Source organism: Erinaceus europaeus, chromosome 17, assembly GCF_950295315.1.
Source record: "Erinaceus europaeus chromosome 17, mEriEur2.1, whole genome shotgun sequence".
Classification (NCBI taxonomy): Eukaryota; Metazoa; Chordata; class Mammalia; order Eulipotyphla; family Erinaceidae; genus Erinaceus; species Erinaceus europaeus.
In genome coordinates this window covers 411,934-430,144 of record NC_080178.1, presented here as the reverse complement: position 1 = coordinate 430,144, position 18,211 = coordinate 411,934, and the positions used below count along the sequence as shown (strand labels likewise).

The window sequence follows — 18,211 nt, the reverse complement described above, 5'->3', positions numbered from 1 at the left end:
ACCCCAGGACCAGGACAGGGCTGCAGGGAGCTTGGCCAGAATTCCCTTTAGGACTGTCCCTCAACACCCTAGCCCCAGGCCAGCACCCCAGGGCATGGCTCCCTGCGCTGTGCTGCGTGGTGGCACAGGAGGGATGGCGACCCTGCCGGCAGGCCTACTAGGGTGAGGTGGGCAACAGGGCACACTCCTGGAGTGCTTGGACCGGAGCCGTGCAGTCCGCTTGCAGAGGCTTGGGGGCCACTTGGTGAGTGACCCGACCGTGGGTGTGCGAGAGGCCTCAGCCCCAAGGGGAAGGGCTCTGTGGGGACGGAGAGAACCGGGGCACCATCTGAACAGAGAACAGAGGAGACTCAGCACCTGCACGGCTGGCTCCTGGAGGGCGGGTGGGAAGTCCAGGGCCTCAGTGACCCCAACTGGAGGACAGGCCCAGGGGACAAACACATGTCCCGCTAGATCTGGGATTCTCGGAACCAAGCCCTGCTTCTGCGGCTGTGTCCTTGGTGTGCAGTGCCCAGCAGAGAGACCTCTGGCCCCGTTTCCACACAGTGGAGCTGTTTTGGTACACACACTCGCAGACCCCTGGGACCGACCTGCAGCCAGGAACACAGCAGCCCTTCCCAGAACCCTGCGAGGGAGGTGGGGCCCTTTAACTTAGTGAAAGACGCGGCAGGGCTGGTGGGGTAGCACAATGGTTACACAGAGCTTTCAGGCCCCAGCACCACCATAAACCAAAACTGAGCAGCGTTCTGATCTCCTCTACGTTCCCCTCTTTATCTACTTTCTCATTCGTAACATTTAAGAAAAAGTGAGGGAGTCGGGCGGTAGCACAGCGCAGTAAGCGCACGTGGCGCAAAGCGCAGGGACCGGCCTAAGGATCCCGGTCTGAGTCCCCGGCTCCCCACCTGCAGGGGAGTCGCTTCACAGGCGGTGAAGCAGGTCTGCGGGTGTCTGTCTTTCTCTCCCCGTCTTCTGCATTTCTCTCTGCCCTATCTTAACAACGATGACATCAATACCACCAACAATAACTACAATAAAAAAACAAGGGCAACAAAAGGGAAAATATATATATATAAAAAGGACTGATAGGACTCCTGGTGGTCCAGGAGATGGCACAGTGGACAAGACACTGGCCTCTCAAGCATGAGGTAGTGAGTTCAATCCCCAACAGCACCTGTACCAGAGTGAAGTCTAGTTCTCTCTCCCCTTTCTCACTAAGAAGTAAAATATGAAACAAGAAAAGGTTAAAGACAGGACTCCTGCTTTCTTGTCTACACAGGGTTTCTATGGGGTCCCGTGTCTGTTCCCCTGGCAGCTTCTCCAGTGGCTCAGTCTCTCCCAGAGCCCCCCCCCCCCCCAGACCCCATTTCTGGGCTGCTCCCCTGGGGAGACAACTTGTTCTCAGCACAGCCTGCCCCCAGCCCTTACACAGGGAGGGACATGCCCACCGCCAGCTGGCAGCATCGCTGGGCACGGCCCCCAGCCTACATTCCAGGGCTGACCTGCCCGGTGAACGCTTCCCCGGCCCGGCGTGAGGGTGGACCAGTCCCCGCCACAGCACAGCCGGCGCGTCAGGAAAAGGGCGTTTATTGGCGGAGGAGGGGGCGGGGGCGGGGGGCTCTAGTCGAACAGGCCGAATCCCATGTCGTCATCCGACTCCTCCGACTCGTCCTTCTTCTCGTCCTTCTTCTCCTCGGCTGCGAGCGCGACAAAGGCAGCGGGGCTCAGAGAGGCCCCAGGGACCGTCGGGGACCCCCCCGCCCACCCCCCACCCAGCCCGAACCCCACTTGCCTGCGGCAGGGGCGGCGCCGGCGGCGGGAGCTGCGGATCCCGGGGCGGCGGACACGGCCACGGCGGCCCCGGCGGGGACACTGGCCAGCTTGCCGATACCTGCGGCGGCCGGCGGGGACGGTGAGCGGGGACGGTGAGCGGGGCGGGGCCCGGGGGTGTCTGGAGGCGCCCGTGCAGAGGGCCGGGGGCCCCCGCCGGTGGGGGCGGCTTCCAGGCTGCTCTGGTCCACAAGCGAACCCCGGAGGCCACGGCCGGCCGGCAGGGATTAGGATGGACCCGCGCCCGCGCCCGCCCCGAGCGCCCGCCGGGCCTCACCCTGGGCGATCACGTCCTCGATGTTCTTCCCGTTCAGCTCGCTGATGACCTGCGGGGGCGGCGGGCGTGAGCCGGGCACGTGTCGCCGCTGCCGCCGCCGCCCACGTGGGGCCCGGAGCCGCCGCCCGCAGCCCCCCGCCCGGAGCCCCCCGCCACCTTGTTGAGCCGCTCGTCGTCGGCCTCGATGCCCACGCTGTCCAGGATCTTCCTGATGTCCTTGGCGCTGGGCGACGCGTTGCCCCCCAGGGCGGCCAGCAGGTAGGAGGCGACGTAGCGCATCCTGGGGGCGCGGGGCGGGCTGAGCGGCGCGGGAGCGGAGCCCCGACACCGGACACGGCCCCGGGCACCGCCAGGCCGCGTCCCCCGCGCCCCGCGACGCGCCCCCGGGGCCCCGGCCCCGCTCCCCGTCGCCCCCGACCCCCCAAGTCCTCCCGCGGCGCCCCCCGGCCCACGTCCCCCGAGCCCCGCACGCCCGGCCGGCCACACTCACTCGGCGGCGGCGGCGGCGGCGGCGGCGGCGGCGGCGGCGGCAGAAGGCGCGTGCGACCTCGGCGGCGTCAGCGACGGAAAGGAAGGCGCCGGCGCGGTAGGCGGGGATAATCCGCGACCCAGAAGCCCCCGCGCCGCGCGCCGCGCCCCATCCGGCGCCCGCGAGTGACGTCAAAGCCCGGCCTCGGCGGACGCCGGGGCGGCCCCCCCTGCGGCTCCGCGAGCGGCTTCCGGCGGCCGCCTGAGACGAGCGGCCCCCTAGGTCCTCGGCGGCCCCGGGAGGGGGACAGAGGGAGGCGCGGGCCCCGTCGGAGGGCTTCTTCCCCGCGGACCTTCCTACGGAGCGTGCGGCGCCTACGGCTCCCAAGATGCACCTCGCCCACAAGGCGCCTCCTCCCGCGGGCGGCCGGGAACTACAAATCCCAGGGTGCAGCGCGACCGGAAGCGCCCGCCGGCCTAGGGCGGCACGTGGGCCCGGCTGGCGGGGACGCGGCGGCGCCGGGGGGGGGGGGGGAGGAGCCGGAGTCCGGCCGTGGGCGGCACCGCGCGCGCTCCTTCCCTCGGCCCCAGGGCGTCCTGGTGCTGGGTGCGACCGGGGCCTGGGGAGCCTCCCTCGGGCGTGAGGTCTGAGTGGTGGCTGAGGAAGCTGGGAGACGGACAGACAGACAGCCAGAGACAGACAGACAGCCAGACACAGACAGACAGACAGACACAGACAGACAGACACAGACAGACACAGACAGACAGTCAGAGACAGACAGACAGACAGCCAGACACAGACAGACAGCCAGAGACAGACAGACACAGACAGACAGACAGACAGCCAGAGACAGACAGACAGACAGACAGACACAGACAGACAGACACAGACAGACAGACAGCCAGAGACAGACAGACAGCCAGAGACAGACAGACAGCCAGAGACAGACAGACAGAGACAGACAGACAGACAGAGACAGACAGACAGAGACAGACAGACAGACAGACAGAGACAGACAGACAGACAGAGACAGACAGACAGACAGACAGCCGCGGCTGCCGGCCTGCTGCTGCGAAGAGCGCGGCCTCTCGCGCACTAACAAAGCACCGAGAAGGAAAAGGAGAAAGCGACTCGAACCCGAACCCTAAACCCAGAGCGTAGCTTTTTCTTCCTTTTTCTTTTTTCCCTTTGCTTGAATTTTCTGTTTTTGTTTTGAACCGGGGTCCTTGGGCATTGTGACGTGCGTACGACCAGGTGCGCCGACACCAGGCCCCCAGGTCGGTCTGTCTGTCTCTCTCTCTTTTTAAATTTTTTAATTTTTAAATTTCTTTATTGGGGAATTAATGTTTTACATTCAACAGTAAATCCAATAGTTTGTACATGCAGAACATTCCCCAGTTTCCCATTTAACAGTACAGCCCCCACTATGTCATTTATCGTCCTTCATGGACCTGTATTCTCCCCACCCACCCACCCACCCCAGAGTCTTTTACTTGGGTGCAATACGCCAATTCCATTTCAGGTTCGACTTGTGTTTTCGTTTCTTATCTTGTTTTTCAACTTCGGCCTGAGAGTGAGATCATCCCGTATTCATCCTCCTGTTTCTGACTTATTTCACTCAACATGATTTTTTCAAGGTGCATCCAAGATCGGCTAAAAACGGTGAAGTCACCATTTTTCACAGCTGCGTAGTATTCCATTGTGTATCTAGACCACAACCTGCTCAGCCACTCACCTGTGGTTGGACACCTGGGCTGCTCCCAGGTTTTGGCTGTTACACATTGTGCTGCCAAGAACACAGGTGCACACACATCTTTTTCCCAGAGCCTCCTCGGCTCTGGCTGATGGTGCTGCTGGGGACTGAGCCTGGGACTTGGGAGCCTCCGGCAGGAGAGTCTTTTTGCAGGACCATTATGCTGTCTACCCCACCTTCCTTTTCTTTCTTTCTTTTTTAAATTATTTATTTTCCCTTTTGTTGCCCTGGTTTTTTTTATTGTTGTAGTTATTATTATTGTTGTTATTAATTTTGTCATTGTTCCCCTGCAGGTGGGGAGCCAGGGGCTCGAACCGGGATCCTTACGCTGGTCCTTTGTGCCACCTGCGCTTAACCTGCTGAGCTACAGCCCAACTCCCTCCTCCTTTTTTTTTTTTAATGTATTTATTTATTTTCCCTTTTGTTGCCCTTGTTGTTTTCTATTATTGTTGTCATTGTTGTTGGCTAGGACAGAGAGAAATGGAGAGAGGAGGGGTAGGCAGAGAGGAGGAGAGAAAGACAGACACCTGCAGACCTGCTTCACCGCCTGTGAAGCGACTCCCCTGCAGGTGGGGAGCTGGGAGCTCGAACCGGGATCCTGGCGCCGGTCCTTGTGCTCTGCGCCACCTGCGCTTAACCCGCTGCGCCGCCGCCCGACTCCCTGTAGTTATTGTTGTTGTTATTGATGTTGTTATGTGAAGTGTCTCCCTGCAGGTGGGGAGCCGGGGGCTCGAACCGGGATCCTGACGCCGGTCCCTGCGGTTGGCGCCACGTGCGCTGAGCCGGCACTGCTACCGCCCGACTCCCCCTTTTCTTTCTTTCTTTTTTGTTTTTTGTTTCTCTTTCCTGTTATTATTTTTTCTTTTTAAATTTTGCCTCCAGGACTATCAGTGGGGCCAAGTGTTTGAGCAGGGAATCCACTGCTGCCGGCATCGTTTGTTTGCTTTCTGTCTTTTCCCTCTTATTTGACTGAGACAGAGAAATTGACAGGAGGGAGAGAGAGGGATGTGGAGAGACGCCTGCAGCCCTGCTTCGCCATCTGCAAAGCTTGCCCTGCGGGGGCAGTGGGAGGCCTGAACTAGGCCCTGGGGTGTCCTGTATCCGGACCCCAACACACTCCTTTCCACGGCAGAGCCCCAGCTCACCCGTTTCTTTCTTTCTTTCTTTCTTTCTTTTTTTCAGAGCTGTGCTCAGCTCTGGCTTATGGTGGAGCTGGGGATTGAACCTGGGACTTTGGAGCCTCAGGCATGAGAGTCTCTTGCATAACCATTATGCTGTCTACCCCAACCTTTTTTATTATTATTATTTTCCCTTTTGTTGCCCTTTTTTTTTTTTTTTTTTACTGTTGTAGTTATTATTGTTATTGATGTCATTGTTGTTGGGTAGGACAGAGAGAAATGGAGAGAGGAAGATTAGACAGAGCTGGGGAGAGAAAGACAGACACCTGCAGACCTGCTTCACCGCCTGTGAAGCGACTCCCCTGCAGGTGGGGAGCCGGGGGCTTATTATTATTTTTTTTGAGAGAGAGAGAGACACACACACAGAGAAACACCAGAGCACTGCTCAGCTCTGCCTTATGGTGGTGCGGGGGATTGAACCTGGGACTTTGGAGCCTCAGACATGAGAGTCTGTCTGCATCACCGTTATGCTGTCTCCCTTGCCTCCCCTTTTCTTTCTTTTTAGTACTAGTGTTGGGTGGAGGGTAGACAGCATAGTGGTTATGCAAACTGACTCAGGCCTGAGGTTCCAAAGTCCCAGGTTCAATTCCCTGCACCACCATAAGCCAGAGCTGAACAGTGCTCTGGTTAAAAAATAAATTAATTTTAAAAATACTAGTGTTACGATTCACTTGTTTGGAAAGATTGGCTAATGAGTGGGGCCAGGGGGTGGTGCACCTGGTTGCGTGCACATGTTACATTGCGCAAGGACCCAGGTTCCAGCCCCCGGCTCCCCACCTGCAGGGGGAGAGCTTCACAAGTGGTGAAGCAGGGCTGCAGGCTCTGTCTCTCCCCCATCTATCACCCCCCTCCCTCTCCATTTCTGGCTGTCTCTATCTAATAAATAAAGAGTAAAAAAAAAAATTTTTTAAAGATTGGCTAATGAGCGAGCAGAGACAAGCAGAACCTCACTGTGGCACATTGGATGCCGGGGTGGGACTCGCAACCTCTGCTTGGAAATCCAGTCCTTCAGCACTGCACCACCTACTGTGCCCCTCAGATGTTATTAGGTTTATCTTTATGTTATTAGATTCTTTTTTCAATTTTTTAGAATTTTTTTTTTATTTATAAAAAGGAAACATTAACAAAACCATAGGGTAGGAGGGGTACAACTCCACACAATTCCCACCACCCAATCTCCATATCCCACCCCCTCCCCCGAGAGCTTTCCCATTCTCCATCCCTCTGGGAGTATGGACCCAGGGTCATTGTGGGATGCAGAAGGCAGAAGGTCTGGCTTCTGTCATTGCTTCCCCGCTGAACATGGGCGTTGACTGGTCGGTCCATACTCCCAGTCTGTCTCTCTCTTTCCCTAGTAGGGTGGGTCTCTGGGGAAGCAGAGCTCCAGGACACATTGGTGGGGTCTTCAATCCAGGGAAGTCTGGCCAGCATCCTGGTGGCATCTGGAACCTGGTGACTGAAAAGACAGTTAACATACAAAGCCAAACAAATTGTTGAACAATCATGGACCTAAAGGCTGGGATAGTGCAGATGAAGAGTTGGGGGGTTCCCGTTTTGTAGATAGCTAGTAGACGTATTTTAGTTATATTTCAAAGGGCCTGTGGCTATACTAGGTTTTTTGTTTTTTGTTTTTTTCCACTGAGCCTGAAATCTGATATGCAGGTGGATCCAAGTTATTGTCTGGGGAGATGATGTCATGGCTGGAAAAGGACCAGAAAACTGCATCAGGGAAGCGAGCAGCTCCCCAATATGGGAAAGGGGTGTAAACATTGTTGACTGTGGATTTTATTTTTCTTTACTTCATGTTAGACAGAGTCTTGGACAGAGAGGACAGGAGGCAGAGCTGCATGCTGGCATGTGTGGTGCCAGGGCTCAGACCGGGAGCCGCGGGTGGGAGGCCCACACCTCCAGCTGAGCTGCTCTGCTGGCCACAGGGCAGGAGTCTGTGACCCACCCCCCAGCCCCTGGAAGAGCAGCTGGCGGACTGGAGTGGAAGCCACACAGGAACAAGGCCCCTGCAACTGCATTCACTTCTTCATTTTGTGTTTTATTAACTTTATTTATTGGATAGAGACAGTCAGAAGTCAAGAGGGGAGGAGGCGATGGAGAGGGAGAGAGGCAGAGAGACACCTGCAGCCCTGCGTCACCACTCGTGAAGCTTCCCCCTGCAGGTGGGGACCGGGGGCTTGAACCCGGGTCCTTGTGCGCTGTGACGTGTCTCAACCAGGTGCGCCACCACCCGGCCCCAGACTTGTTTATTTTCATGATTTACTGTATTGATTACGTTGCAGAGAGAGCTTCACATGAGAGGGAGGGAGAGGGAGCCGGGCGCTCGGGTCCACACGGTGCTGGGTATTGAACCCGCAGCCTCAGACATGGGAGCCCCCGCACTGAACCACTTCTCTAGCCTCACGGCTTACTCACGGGTCAGTGTGAGGGGCAGGAGGACGGAGCGCCACTCCGGCACATGGGTGTTGGGGCTCGCGCTCAGGACCTCACACGCGGGTACTTTACCCACTGGCCGCCTCCCAGGCTCAACTCAACTTACTGATTCACTTAGACTCCCTCTCTCTCTCTCTCTCTCTCTCTCTCTCTCTCTCGTGGCCCCGGGGCCTCGCACATTCAGAACTTCATGGCTGCGTAACTGACTTTTCATTATTGAATGTAAAATATTTTCAATTTCAATATTGAATGTCAAATATTTATTCAGTAAAAATATTGAATGTAAAATATATATTATTGAATGTAAAATTACATTCAACAGTAAATACAATAGTTTGTACATGCATAACATTCCCCAGTTTCCCATATAACAATACAACCCCCACTGGGTCCTCTGAATCCTTCTTGGACCTGTATTCTCCCCACCCACCCAGAGTCTTTTACTTTGGTGCAATACGCCAATTCCAGTTCAGGTTCGACTTGTGTTTTCTTTTCTGGTCTTGTTTTTCAACTTCGGCCTGAGAGTGAGCTCATTCCATATTCATCCTTCTGTTTCTGCCTGATTTCACTCAACATGAATTTTTCAAGGTCCATCCAAGATGGGCTGAAAACGGTGAAGTCACCATTTTTTACAGCTGAGTAGTATTCCATTGTGTATCTAGACCACAACCTGCTCAGCCACTCATCTGTTGTTGGACACCTGGGCTTGGCTGCTATGAACATATGTGTACACAGGTCTTTTTGGATGGATGTGCTGGGTTCCTGACTTTTCACTTCTGTTATTTCTATTTTTTTAATATTTATCTACTTATTTTCCCTTCTGTTGTCCTTGTTGTTTTATTATTGTTATTATTATTGTTGTTGTTCTTGATGTCATCATTGTTAGATAGGACAGAGAGAAATGGAGAGAGGAGGGGAAGACAGAGAGGAGGAGAGAAAGACAGACACCTGCAGACCTGCTTCACCGCCTGTGAAGCGACTCCCCTGCAGGTGGGGAGCCAGGCGAGCCGAGCCGAGCCGAGCCGAGCCGAGCCGAGCCGAGCCGAGCCGAGCCGAGCCGAGCCGAGCCGAGCCGAGCCGAGCCGAGCCGAGCCGAGCGCACGACCGCTCCGCCCGCCTCTCCCTGCGGTCCCCGCGCCGCCCTCCCGCCGCCCCAGGCCGTGGGCGGGCCGAGCCGACAGGCTGACAGGCGGACAGGCGGCGGGGCGGGAAGCGGGGCGGGAAGCGGGGCGGGAAGCGGGGCGGGGCGGGGCGGGCGGCGGGAAGCGGGAGCCCGCGGGCTGGGGCGCAGGCAGGCGAGCCCGGCGTGACCCCGGGTGCGAGGGGACGGCGCCCCGGTCCCTCGTGACCTGCGGTGACCCTCCTCGCAGTGCCCGCGCCCAGGCACGTGCTGTCCGAGCTGATCGCCCGCGGCTGAACCCCGGGACCGCGGGTGGGAGTCTGCGGGGGGGCTGCTCGGGGGGGGGGGCTGCTCAGGGGGGGGCTGCTCAGGGGGGGGCTGCCAGGGGTGCTGCTCAGGGGGGCTGCCAGGGGGGCTGCTCAGGGGGGGCTGCTCGGGGGGGGGCTGCTCAGGGGGGGCTGCCAGGGGGGCTGCTCAGGGGGGGCTGCTCGGGGGGGCTGCCCGGGGGGGCTGCTCGGGGGGCTGCCCGGGGGGGCTGCTCGGGGGGCTGCTCGGGGGGGGGGCTGCTCGGGGGGGGGCTGCTCAGGGGGCTGCCCGGGGGGGGCTGCTCGGGGGGGGGGGCTGCTCAGGGGGGGCTGCCAAGGGCCCCATTTAACCCGGCTGCGGCCCGCTGCACACTGTGGCCTGGTCGTGGACGCCACCTGCTGGCCGCCGGCCCGAGTGGAGGAGAGCCCCCCCACACCCTTCTTGCCCGGGCAGGCCAGCTCCGCCGCCAGCCAGGACATGCCCAGCCCCGGGGGACAGCCGGCGGGCGATGGCTGCGCGGGAGGGGGACAGGCAGAGCCCGCGGAGGATGAGGGACCGGAGCCGGCGGAGGACGGTGCTGAGGACAGAGCCGTGGACAGTCCTGAGGATGGGGTGCCCCCTGAGCCGGCCGGCCAGCGCCTGAGCCTGGACGTGCTGCCCGACGGCTGTGCCCGTCTGCTGCGCCTGTGTGCTGGGCGGCCGCGGTTGGACGTGCGCTTCCTGCGGCTTAGTGCCCACGAGGACCCGCGGCTGCTGGCGACCGCCCTGGCCATCCTGCCCCGGAGCCTGCCACACCTGCGCTCGCTGGTGCTCAGAGGTGAGCCTGGCCGTGGGGTGGGGCCTGAGGGCAGCGTCCACCTGCAGGGGGGCGGCACCAGGACGTGAGGAGGGGAGAGGGGCCCCATGTCCAGCGTCCACCTGCAGGGGGGCGGCACCAGGACCTGAGGAGGGGAGAGGGGCCCTGAGGCCAGTGTCCACCTGCAGGGGGGCAGCACCGGGACGCAGGGGGCGCCTGCCTGCCCGGTCACCTGAGCTCGCTGCCCGCCGGCCTGGATGGCCTGGCCCAGCTGGCCCACCTGGACCTGAGCTTCAACCTCCTGAGCCGCCTGCCTGCCTGTGGGGGGCTGCCCCCCAGCCTGGCCGCCCTGCTGCTGTCCCACAACCGTCTGCGGGCGCTGCCCCTCACCCTGGGCCCGCTGCCTGCGCTCACCTTCCTCACCCTCAGCCACAACCGTCTGCGGGCGCTGCCCCCCGCCCTGGCCGCCCTGCCCGGCCTGCGGCGCCTCGACCTCAGCCACAACCTGCTGGACACGCTGCCCCCCGACCTCGGGGCCCTGGGCGGCCTGGCCGAGCTCAACGTAGCCGGCAACCGGCTGCGGGTCCTCCCGGATGCCCTGGGTGAGAGCCCCTGAAGGCCACTGCTGGACACTGCCCCTCGTGACTTGAGTCAGCCCGACCCCCCTTCGTGGGTGCCCTCCATCTGCAGCAACCCCCATGTGATCCTGGGCGTCCTCAGTCCCCCCCATGACCCTGGGCGTCCTCAGTCCCCCCCCATGGTCCTGGGCGTCCTCAGTCCCCCCCCATGACCCTGGGCGTCCTCAGTCCCCCCCATGACCCTGGGCGTCCTCAGTCCCCCCCATGATCCTGGGCATCCTCAGTCCCCCCCATAGTCCTGGGCGTCCTCAGTCCCCCCCATGATCCTGGGCGTCCTCAGTCCCCCCCATGATCCTGGGCGTCCTCAGTCCCCCCCCATGATCCTGGGCGTCCTCAGTCCCCCCCCCATGATCCTGGGCGTCCTCAGTCCCCCCCATGACCCTGGGCGTCCTCAGTTCTCCCCCATGGTCCTGGGCGTCCTCAGTCCCCCCCCATGTGATCCTGGGCGTCCTCAGTCCCCCCCATGACCCTGGGCGTCCTCAGTCCCCCCCCATGTGATCCTGGGCGTCCTCAGTCCCCCCCATGACCCTGGGCGTCCTCAGTTCTCCCCCATGGTCCTGGGCGTCCTCAGTCCCCCCCCATGACCCTGGGCGTCCTCAGTCCCCCCCATGACCCTGGGCGTCCTCAGTCCCCCCCCATGTGATCCTGGGCGTCCTCAGTTCCCCCCCATGATCCTGGGCGTCCTCAGTCCCCCCCATGACCCTGGGCGTCCTCAGTCCCCCCCCATGTGATCCTGGGCGTCCTCAGTTCCCCCCCATGATCCTGGGCGTCCTCAGTCCCCCCCCATGACCCTGGGCGTCCTCAGTCCCCCCCATGATCCTGGGCGTCCTCAGTCCCCCCCATAGTCCTGGGCGTCCTCAGTCCCCCCCATGATCCTGGGCGTCCTCAGTCCTCCCCATGATCCTGGGCGTCCTCAGTCCCCCCCCATGATCCTGGGCGTCCTCATTCCCCCCCCTTGATCCTGGGCGTCCTCAGTCCCCCCCCCATGATCCTGGGCGTCCTCAGTCCCCCCCCATGATCCTGGGCATCCTCAGTCCCCCCCATGATCCTGGGCGTCCTCAGTCCCCCCCATGATCCTGGGCATCCTCAGTCCCCCCCATGATCCTGGGCATCCTCAGTCCCCCCCATGATCCTGGGCGTCCTCAGTCCCCCCCATGATCCTGGGCGTCCTCAGTCCCCCCCATGATCCTGGGCGTCCTCAGTCCCCCCCATGATCCTGGGCGTCCTCAGTCCCCCCCATGATCCTGGGCGTCCTCAGTCCCCCCCCATGATCCTGGGCGTCCTCAGTCCCCCCCCCATGATCCTGGGCGTCCTCAGTCCCCCCCCCATGACCCTGGGCGTCCTCAGTCCCCCCCCGTGGTCCTGGGCGTCCTCAGTCCCCCCCCATGATCCTGGGCGTCCTCAGTCCCCCCCCCCATGATCCTGGGCGTCCTCAGTCCCCCCCATGACCCTGGGCGTCCTCAGTCCCCCCCCATGATCCTGGGCGTCCTCAGTCCCCCCCATGACCCTGGGCGTCCTCAGTCCCCCCCCATGACCCTGGGCGTCCTCAGTCCCCCCCCCATGATCCTGGGCGTCCTCAGTCCCCCCCCATGATCCTGGGCGTCCCCCATCTGTGGTGACCCCCAGGGTCCTGCATGGGTCTTTAGCCAGCAGCCAGTCGTCTCCCAGCACCCGTCATCGTCCCGCCCCCTCACCCCTGCCCCCTCAGTGCAGCTGGAGTCTCTGCAGCTGCTGCTCCTGCACAGCAACCTGCTGACCTGGGTGCCCGCCGGCCTGGCCCGCCTGCCGCTGCTCACCCGCCTGGACCTCAGGGACAACCAGCTGCGCACGCTGCCCCCCGAGCTGCGGGACGCCCCCTTTGTGCGCCTTCAGGGGAACCCCCTGGGCGAGCCCCCCCTGGCCCTGTCAGGTGGGTGGCTGGCCCTCCTGGTGTATGTCCCTGTCCCGGTCCCCCGCCCTGATTTCTGTCCCCTGTCCTGATGCCCGTCCCCCCAGTCCTGACATTCATCCCCTTGTCCTGATTTCTGTCCCCTGTCCTGACGCCCGTTCCCCCCGTCCTGACATTCATCCCCCTGTCCTGATTTCTGTCCTCCTGTCCTGATGCCCGTCCCCCCAATCCTGTCACCAGTCCTTCTGTCTTGATCTCTGTCCTCATCTTGTCCTGACTCCTGTCCCCCCCAGTCCTGATGCCCGTCCCCCTGTCCTGATGCCTGACCCCTGTCCTGATTTCTGTCCCCCGTCCTGATGCCCGTCCCCCTGCAGCGCCACCCCCCACTCTGGCTCTGGAGATGCCGCGGCTCTTCCTGACCTCGGACGTGGACAGGTGTGCCAGGCAGCCCCCACCAGCCACCTCGGTCCTCCTGGACCCCCACCCTCAACGTGGCCTGCTCCTCCCTCCCCAGCTTCCCTGTCACCCCCCGTGGCTGCACGGTCACCCTGGCCGGTGGCGCCCGCCTGCATTTCCCCGAGGGGGCTGTCGCCGCCCCCCTCACCATCGCCTGCCGCCTGTGCCCGCCGGAGCCGCGCCTCGCACCACTGGGCCCCCACGACGCCCTGCTCAGCCGCATCCTGGAGCTGCGGCCCCATGGGGTGGCTTTCCAGCAGGCAGGTGGTGGGAGCAGAGGGATGGGGGTGGCCAGGGCATCTGGGGGCGGGCAGGGCTCACACCTGGCCCAGGACGTGGGCCTCTGGCTGCTCTTCCAGCCCCCACGGACACGGCGCTGCCGGGAGGTGGTGATCCGCACCCTGAGCCGGGGCAGCTGGAAAGACCTGGAGACCCGCCTGGAGGAGGAGACACCCAGGGTGGGCTGGCTGCACAGGCCTTGCCTGCCCCTGCCCCCAGCCTGCCCTCCAATTCCCCCCAGCCTGCCCCCACAGTCCCTCCCCTAGGCCTGCCCCAGTTCCCACCCAGCACTGTTCCCGGCCTGGCCCCTCAGTCTGTGCCCCCTCAGTCTGTGCCCCCTGCCCCCTCAGTCTGTGCCCCCTCAGTCTGTGCCCCCTGCCCCCTCAGTCTGTGCCCCTGCCCCCTCAGTCTGTGCCCCCTGCCCCCTCAGTCTGTGCCCCCTGCCCCCTCAGTCTGTGCCCCTGCCCCCTCAGTCTGTGCCCCTGCCCCCTCAGTCTGTGCCCCTGCCCCCTCAGTCTGTGCCCCCTCAGTCTGTGCCCCCTCAGTCTGTGCCCCCTCAGTCTGTGCCCCCTGCCCCCTCAGTCTGTGCCCCCTGCCCCCTCAGTCTGTGCCCCTGCCCCCTCAGTCTGTGCCCCCTGCCCCCTCAGTCTGTGCCCCCTCAGTCTGTGCCCCCTGCCCCCTCAGTCTGTGCCCCCTGCCCCCTCAGTCTGTGCCCCCTGCCCCCTCAGTCTGTGCCCCCTGCCCCCTCAGTCTGTGCCCCTGCCCCCTCAGTCTGTGCCCCTGCCCCCTCAGTCTGTGCCCCCTGCCCCCAGTCTGTGCCCCCTCAGTCTGTGCCCCCTGCCCCCTCAGTCTGTGCCCCCTGCCCCCTCAGTCTGTGCCCCCTGCCCCCTCAGTCTGTGCCCCCTGCCCCCTCAGTCTGTGCCCCCTCAGTCTGTGCCCCTGCCCCCTCAGTCTGTGCCCCTGCCCCCTCAGTCTGTGCCCCTGCCCCCTCAGTCTGTGCCCCCTGCCCCCTCTGTGCCCCTGCCCCCTCAGTCTCTGCCCCCTCAGTCTGTGCCCCTGCCCCCTCAGTCTGTGCCCCCTGCCCCCTCAGTCTGTGCCCCCTCAGTCTGTGCCCCCTGCCCCCTCAGTCTGTGCCCCTGCCCCCTCAGTCTGTGCCCCCTGCCCCCTCAGTCTGTGCCCCCTGCCCCCTCAGTCTCTGCCCCCTGCCCCCTCAGTCTGTGCCCCCTCAGTCTGTGCCCCCTGCCCCCTCAGTCTGTGCCTCCCCCCCCACAGCGGCTCTGGGCGCACTGCCAGGTGCCCCACTTCTCCTGCTTCCTTGTGATCTTGCGCCCGGTGTCTGACACCTGCCTGGTGCCCCCAGAGGGGACACTACTCTGTTCCTCGGGGCTCCCCGGGGTCAGGGTCACCTTTCCCCCCGGAGCAACGGAGGAACCTCGGCCAGTGAGCATGCAGGTGGGGTCGGGTGAGCCCTGTGGGGACCCTGAGGAGGGGGGAGCCCCGTGGGGGTCCTGAGGTAGAGCTGGCTGACCCCCCTCCCGTGTCCTAGGTGGTCCCCCTCAGTGGCCAGGATCTGCAGGCCCTGCGCGCCCTGTTGGCTGAACCCGAGGCGGCCGCCAGCCCCCTGCTGGCCCTGTCCCAGAGCGGGGGTCCCGTGGCCCCTGGGTTCCTGCGGCCGGTCACCGTGCAGCTGCCGCTCCCCCCCGGAGTCTCAGGTGAAGGCCCTGACCCTGGCAGGGGCAGAGGCTCCGGGCCTCGAGACTGACCCCCTCGCCCCGCAGGCCTGGGCCTGGACCGCACCCACCTGCACCTGCTACACCGGGCGCCCCTGGCGGCTGCCTGGGACGATGTCACCACCCAGGTGGCCCTGGAACTCAGCCACCTGTACGCACGCTTCCGGGTCACCCACTTCTCCTGGTCAGTGCCCCACTCCCTGCCCAGCGCCCCGGGTCACCCACTTCTCCTGGTCAGCGCCCCACTCCCTGCCCAGCGCCCCGCGTCACCCACTTCTCCTGGTCAGCGCCCCACTCCCTGCCCAGCGCCCCGCGTCACCCACTTCTCCTGGTCAGCGCCCCACTCCCTGCCCAGCGCCCCGGGTCACCCACTTCTGGTCAGCGCCCCATTCCCTGCCCAGCGCCCCGGGTCACCCACTTCTCCTGGTCAGCGCCCCACTCCCTGCCCAGCGCCCCGCGTCACCCACTTCTCCTGGTCAGCGCCCCACTCCCTGCCCAGCGCCCCGGGTCACCCACTTCTCCTGGTCAGTGCCCCACTCCCTGCCCAGCGCCCCGGGTCACCCACTTCTCCTGGTCAGCGCCTCACTCCCTGCCCAGCGCCCCGGGTCACCCACTTCTGCTCAGCACCTTCCCAAGTCCTGGCTATGGTCCCCACCATCCCCCCGAGTCCTGGCTGTGGTACCCCAGTACTGGTTCTGGTCCTCCCAGGTACTGGCTGTGGTACTCCACCCGGGCGTGTGTGCAGGGCCTGGTGCGCAGGGCCTGGGAGCGTCTGCGGCTGCACCGTGTCAACCTCATTGCGCTGCAGCGACGCCGGGACCCGGAGCAGGTTCTGCTTCAGTGCCTGCCCCGAGGCAAGGTGGGGGCCGGGGGCGAGGCTGGTGGGGAGGGTCGGAGGGCAGGAGATGGGGCGGGCCGGGCCCAGGGTTCGGGACGGGCGGGGCCGAGCCGGCTGCCCGCAGGTGGACACCACGCTGCAGAGACTGCGAGAGCGCTACCGGGGCCCCGAGCCGTCAGACACGGTGGATATGTTTGAGGGTGAAAGCTTCTTTGCTGCCTTCGAGCGAGGCCTCGCCGTGGATGCTGGTGACTCCTGAGCCTGCTGCTGTCCCCACCTGCTGTCCCCACCTGCTGACCCCACCCTCTGTCCCCACCCTGCTGACCCCACCTGCTGTCCCACCCTGCTGACCCCACCCTGCTGACCCCACCTGCTGTCCCCCACCCTGCTGACCCCACCCTGCTGACCCCACCTGCTGTCCCCACCCTGCTGACCCCCACCCTGCTGACCCCACCCTGCTGACCCCACCCAGCTGACCCCACCCTGATGACCCCCACCCTGATGACCCCCCAGCTTCTGACCCCCACCCTGATGACCTCCTACCTGCTGACCCCCACCCTGCTGACCCCACCCTGATGACCTCCTACCTGCTGACCCCCACCCTGATGACCCCACCCTGCGACCCCCCCACCCTGCTGACCCCACCCTGATGACCCCCACCCTGATGACCTCCTACCTGCTGACCCCCACCCTGATAACCCCCTAGCTGCTGACCCCCACCCTTCTGACCCCTTGGTCCCCCTCCTGCTGACCCTCCAGAACGCCCCGACTGTGTGGACGGCCGTGTCTGCTTTGTCTTCTACTCACATCTGAAGAACATGAAGGAAGTTTATGTGAACACCGTGCTGGACCGGCGGGCACAGGCGGTCAGGGGCCAGGTGGGTGGGGACACCCGGGTGGGGGGCCGGGGGCTGGACCGGCGGGCGCAGGCAGTCACGGCCAGGTGGGTGGGGACCCTCGGGCAGGGCTGAGCTGACCCTTCTCCACAGGTATCTTTCTACCGAGGCACGGTGCCCCCAGAGGTGCCTGAGGAGGCCGCGGCCGCTCGGCAGAAGCAGGCAGCAGATGCCGAGTGGATGGCCACTCTGCCCATCAAGTTGCCGGTGGGTGGGCAGGCAGACGGCACAGGGGGCTGTGAGGGGGCAGAGTGGGGGGGCTCGGCCGGCTCACCCTCTCCTCCCACAGAGACTGCGGGGCCCCGGCAGCCCGGGCAGGTGCGCCGACCTCTCGCTGGCCCCCCTGCAGCTGGGGGACGCGGAGACGGGCTTCCTGACACAGAGCAACCTCCTGGGCGTGGCCGGGCGCCTGGGCACCGACTGGCCGGCTCTGGCCCTGAACTTGGGGCTGCCCTACCAGCAGGTGCAGGCCACCCGCCACGACTTCCGGTGAGGGCCCATCTGGGAGACGCACCCAGCTGCCCACCTTCCCTTCTCCCCGGGGAGCCCAGGGCCAGGGCAGGGGCACCCCCGGGGCTGCACCCAGCTGCCCGCCCTCTGCTCTCTCAGGGACGACCTGGCCGGCCAGGCCCGTCACATGCTCTTCTCCTGGGCCGAGCAACACGCCAGGCAACCGGGGGCGGTGGAGCTGCTGGTCCAGGCCTTGGAGCAGAGTGACCGGCGGGACGTGGCTGAGGAAGTGCGGGCCGTGCTGGAGCTCGGCCGTCAGAAGTACCAGGACAGCATCCGACGTACTGGGCTGGCGGTGCCCGATCCCTCAGTGTCCCCCGCCCCGGAGCCCACCCAGGCCTGAGCCACAAGCCCACGGCAACCTGGCCTGGGGGTGGCCCCCGGACACCAAACACGCACTGTGCCACCTCCTGTCTGGGCTCTTTCTTTGTCGGGTCAGGGGATGGGGGGCGGGCCACCTACCAAGGCCCCATCTCCTGGGAGGGGAAGCAATGCTTTGGTGCCTCCTGCTGGTGGTGGGCACAGAGTGACCTCCGGGGACATAGTAGCCATGGACACAGTGACCACCAGGAGACACAGAGTAGCCGGGGACACAATAGCCATGGACCCAGTGACCACCAGGGGACATAGATTAGCTCATGGGCACAGAGTGACCACCAGGGGATACAGAGTAGCCGGGGACACAGTAACTGCCAGGGGACACAGTAGCCATCGGCACAGTGACCACTAGAGGACACAGCAGCTGGTGGACACAGTGACCACCGAGGAACACAGTAGCCTGTGGACAGTGAAGCCTGGAGGACACAGT

General features: G+C 63.7%; 2 protein-coding genes and 1 non-coding gene across 4 annotated transcripts in view; 1 reads left to right on the top strand and 2 right to left on the bottom strand.

The window, feature by feature from the left end:
* Nucleotides 1-1,568: 1,568 nt before the first annotated feature.
* Nucleotides 1,569-18,211, bottom strand: part of RPLP2 (ribosomal protein lateral stalk subunit P2) — a 56,602-nt gene continuing 39,959 nt past the window's right edge. Inside the window, exons 1-5 of one of the 2 annotated variants that reach the window (XM_060175907.1) lie at nucleotides 2,595-2,631; nucleotides 2,261-2,384; nucleotides 2,105-2,153; nucleotides 1,790-1,888; nucleotides 1,569-1,694 (exon numbers count right to left, since the gene is read on the bottom strand). In XM_060175907.1, coding sequence (XP_060031890.1) covers nucleotides 1,618-1,694; nucleotides 1,790-1,888; nucleotides 2,105-2,153; nucleotides 2,261-2,383 — 348 coding nt within the window. In that variant the 5' untranslated portion in view covers nucleotide 2,384; nucleotides 2,595-2,631 and the 3' untranslated portion in view covers nucleotides 1,569-1,617. Of the gene's footprint in view, nucleotides 1,695-1,789; nucleotides 1,889-2,104; nucleotides 2,154-2,260; nucleotides 2,385-2,594; nucleotides 2,632-18,211 lie in introns of those variants that run through there. The other variant, XM_060175909.1, reaches the window with a different exon arrangement.
* Nucleotides 1,943-2,067, bottom strand: LOC132534208 (small nucleolar RNA SNORA52). The gene has a single exon (XR_009545881.1). It is a non-coding gene; the product is annotated as a small nucleolar RNA SNORA52 (small nucleolar RNA).
* PIDD1 (p53-induced death domain protein 1) lies at nucleotides 9,850-17,814 on the top strand. The gene is made up of 14 exons (XM_060177346.1): nucleotides 9,850-10,189; nucleotides 10,357-10,770; nucleotides 12,515-12,715; nucleotides 13,209-13,414; nucleotides 13,483-13,608; nucleotides 14,702-14,881; nucleotides 14,976-15,141; nucleotides 15,208-15,343; nucleotides 15,868-16,018; nucleotides 16,122-16,245; nucleotides 16,757-16,875; nucleotides 16,987-17,100; nucleotides 17,183-17,382; nucleotides 17,503-17,814. Exons 1-14 carry the CDS (start codon nucleotides 9,850-9,852, stop codon nucleotides 17,744-17,746), a joined length of 2,721 nt encoding a protein of 906 aa, XP_060033329.1. The 3' UTR covers nucleotides 17,747-17,814.

Bases quoted from the DNA above. Each gene is read 5' to 3' on its own strand.
- PIDD1 (XM_060177346.1), top strand. From the start codon at position 9,850: ATGCCCAGCCCCGGGGGACAGCCGGCGGGCGATGGCTGCGCGGGAGGG. The intron at 15,142-15,207 runs GTGAAGGCCCTG...CTCGCCCCGCAG, and splicing joins GCTCCCCCCCGGAGTCTCAG to GCCTGGGCCTGGACCGCACC. The intron at 17,383-17,502 runs GTGAGGGCCCAT...CTGCTCTCTCAG, and splicing joins GCCACCCGCCACGACTTCCG to GGACGACCTGGCCGGCCAGG.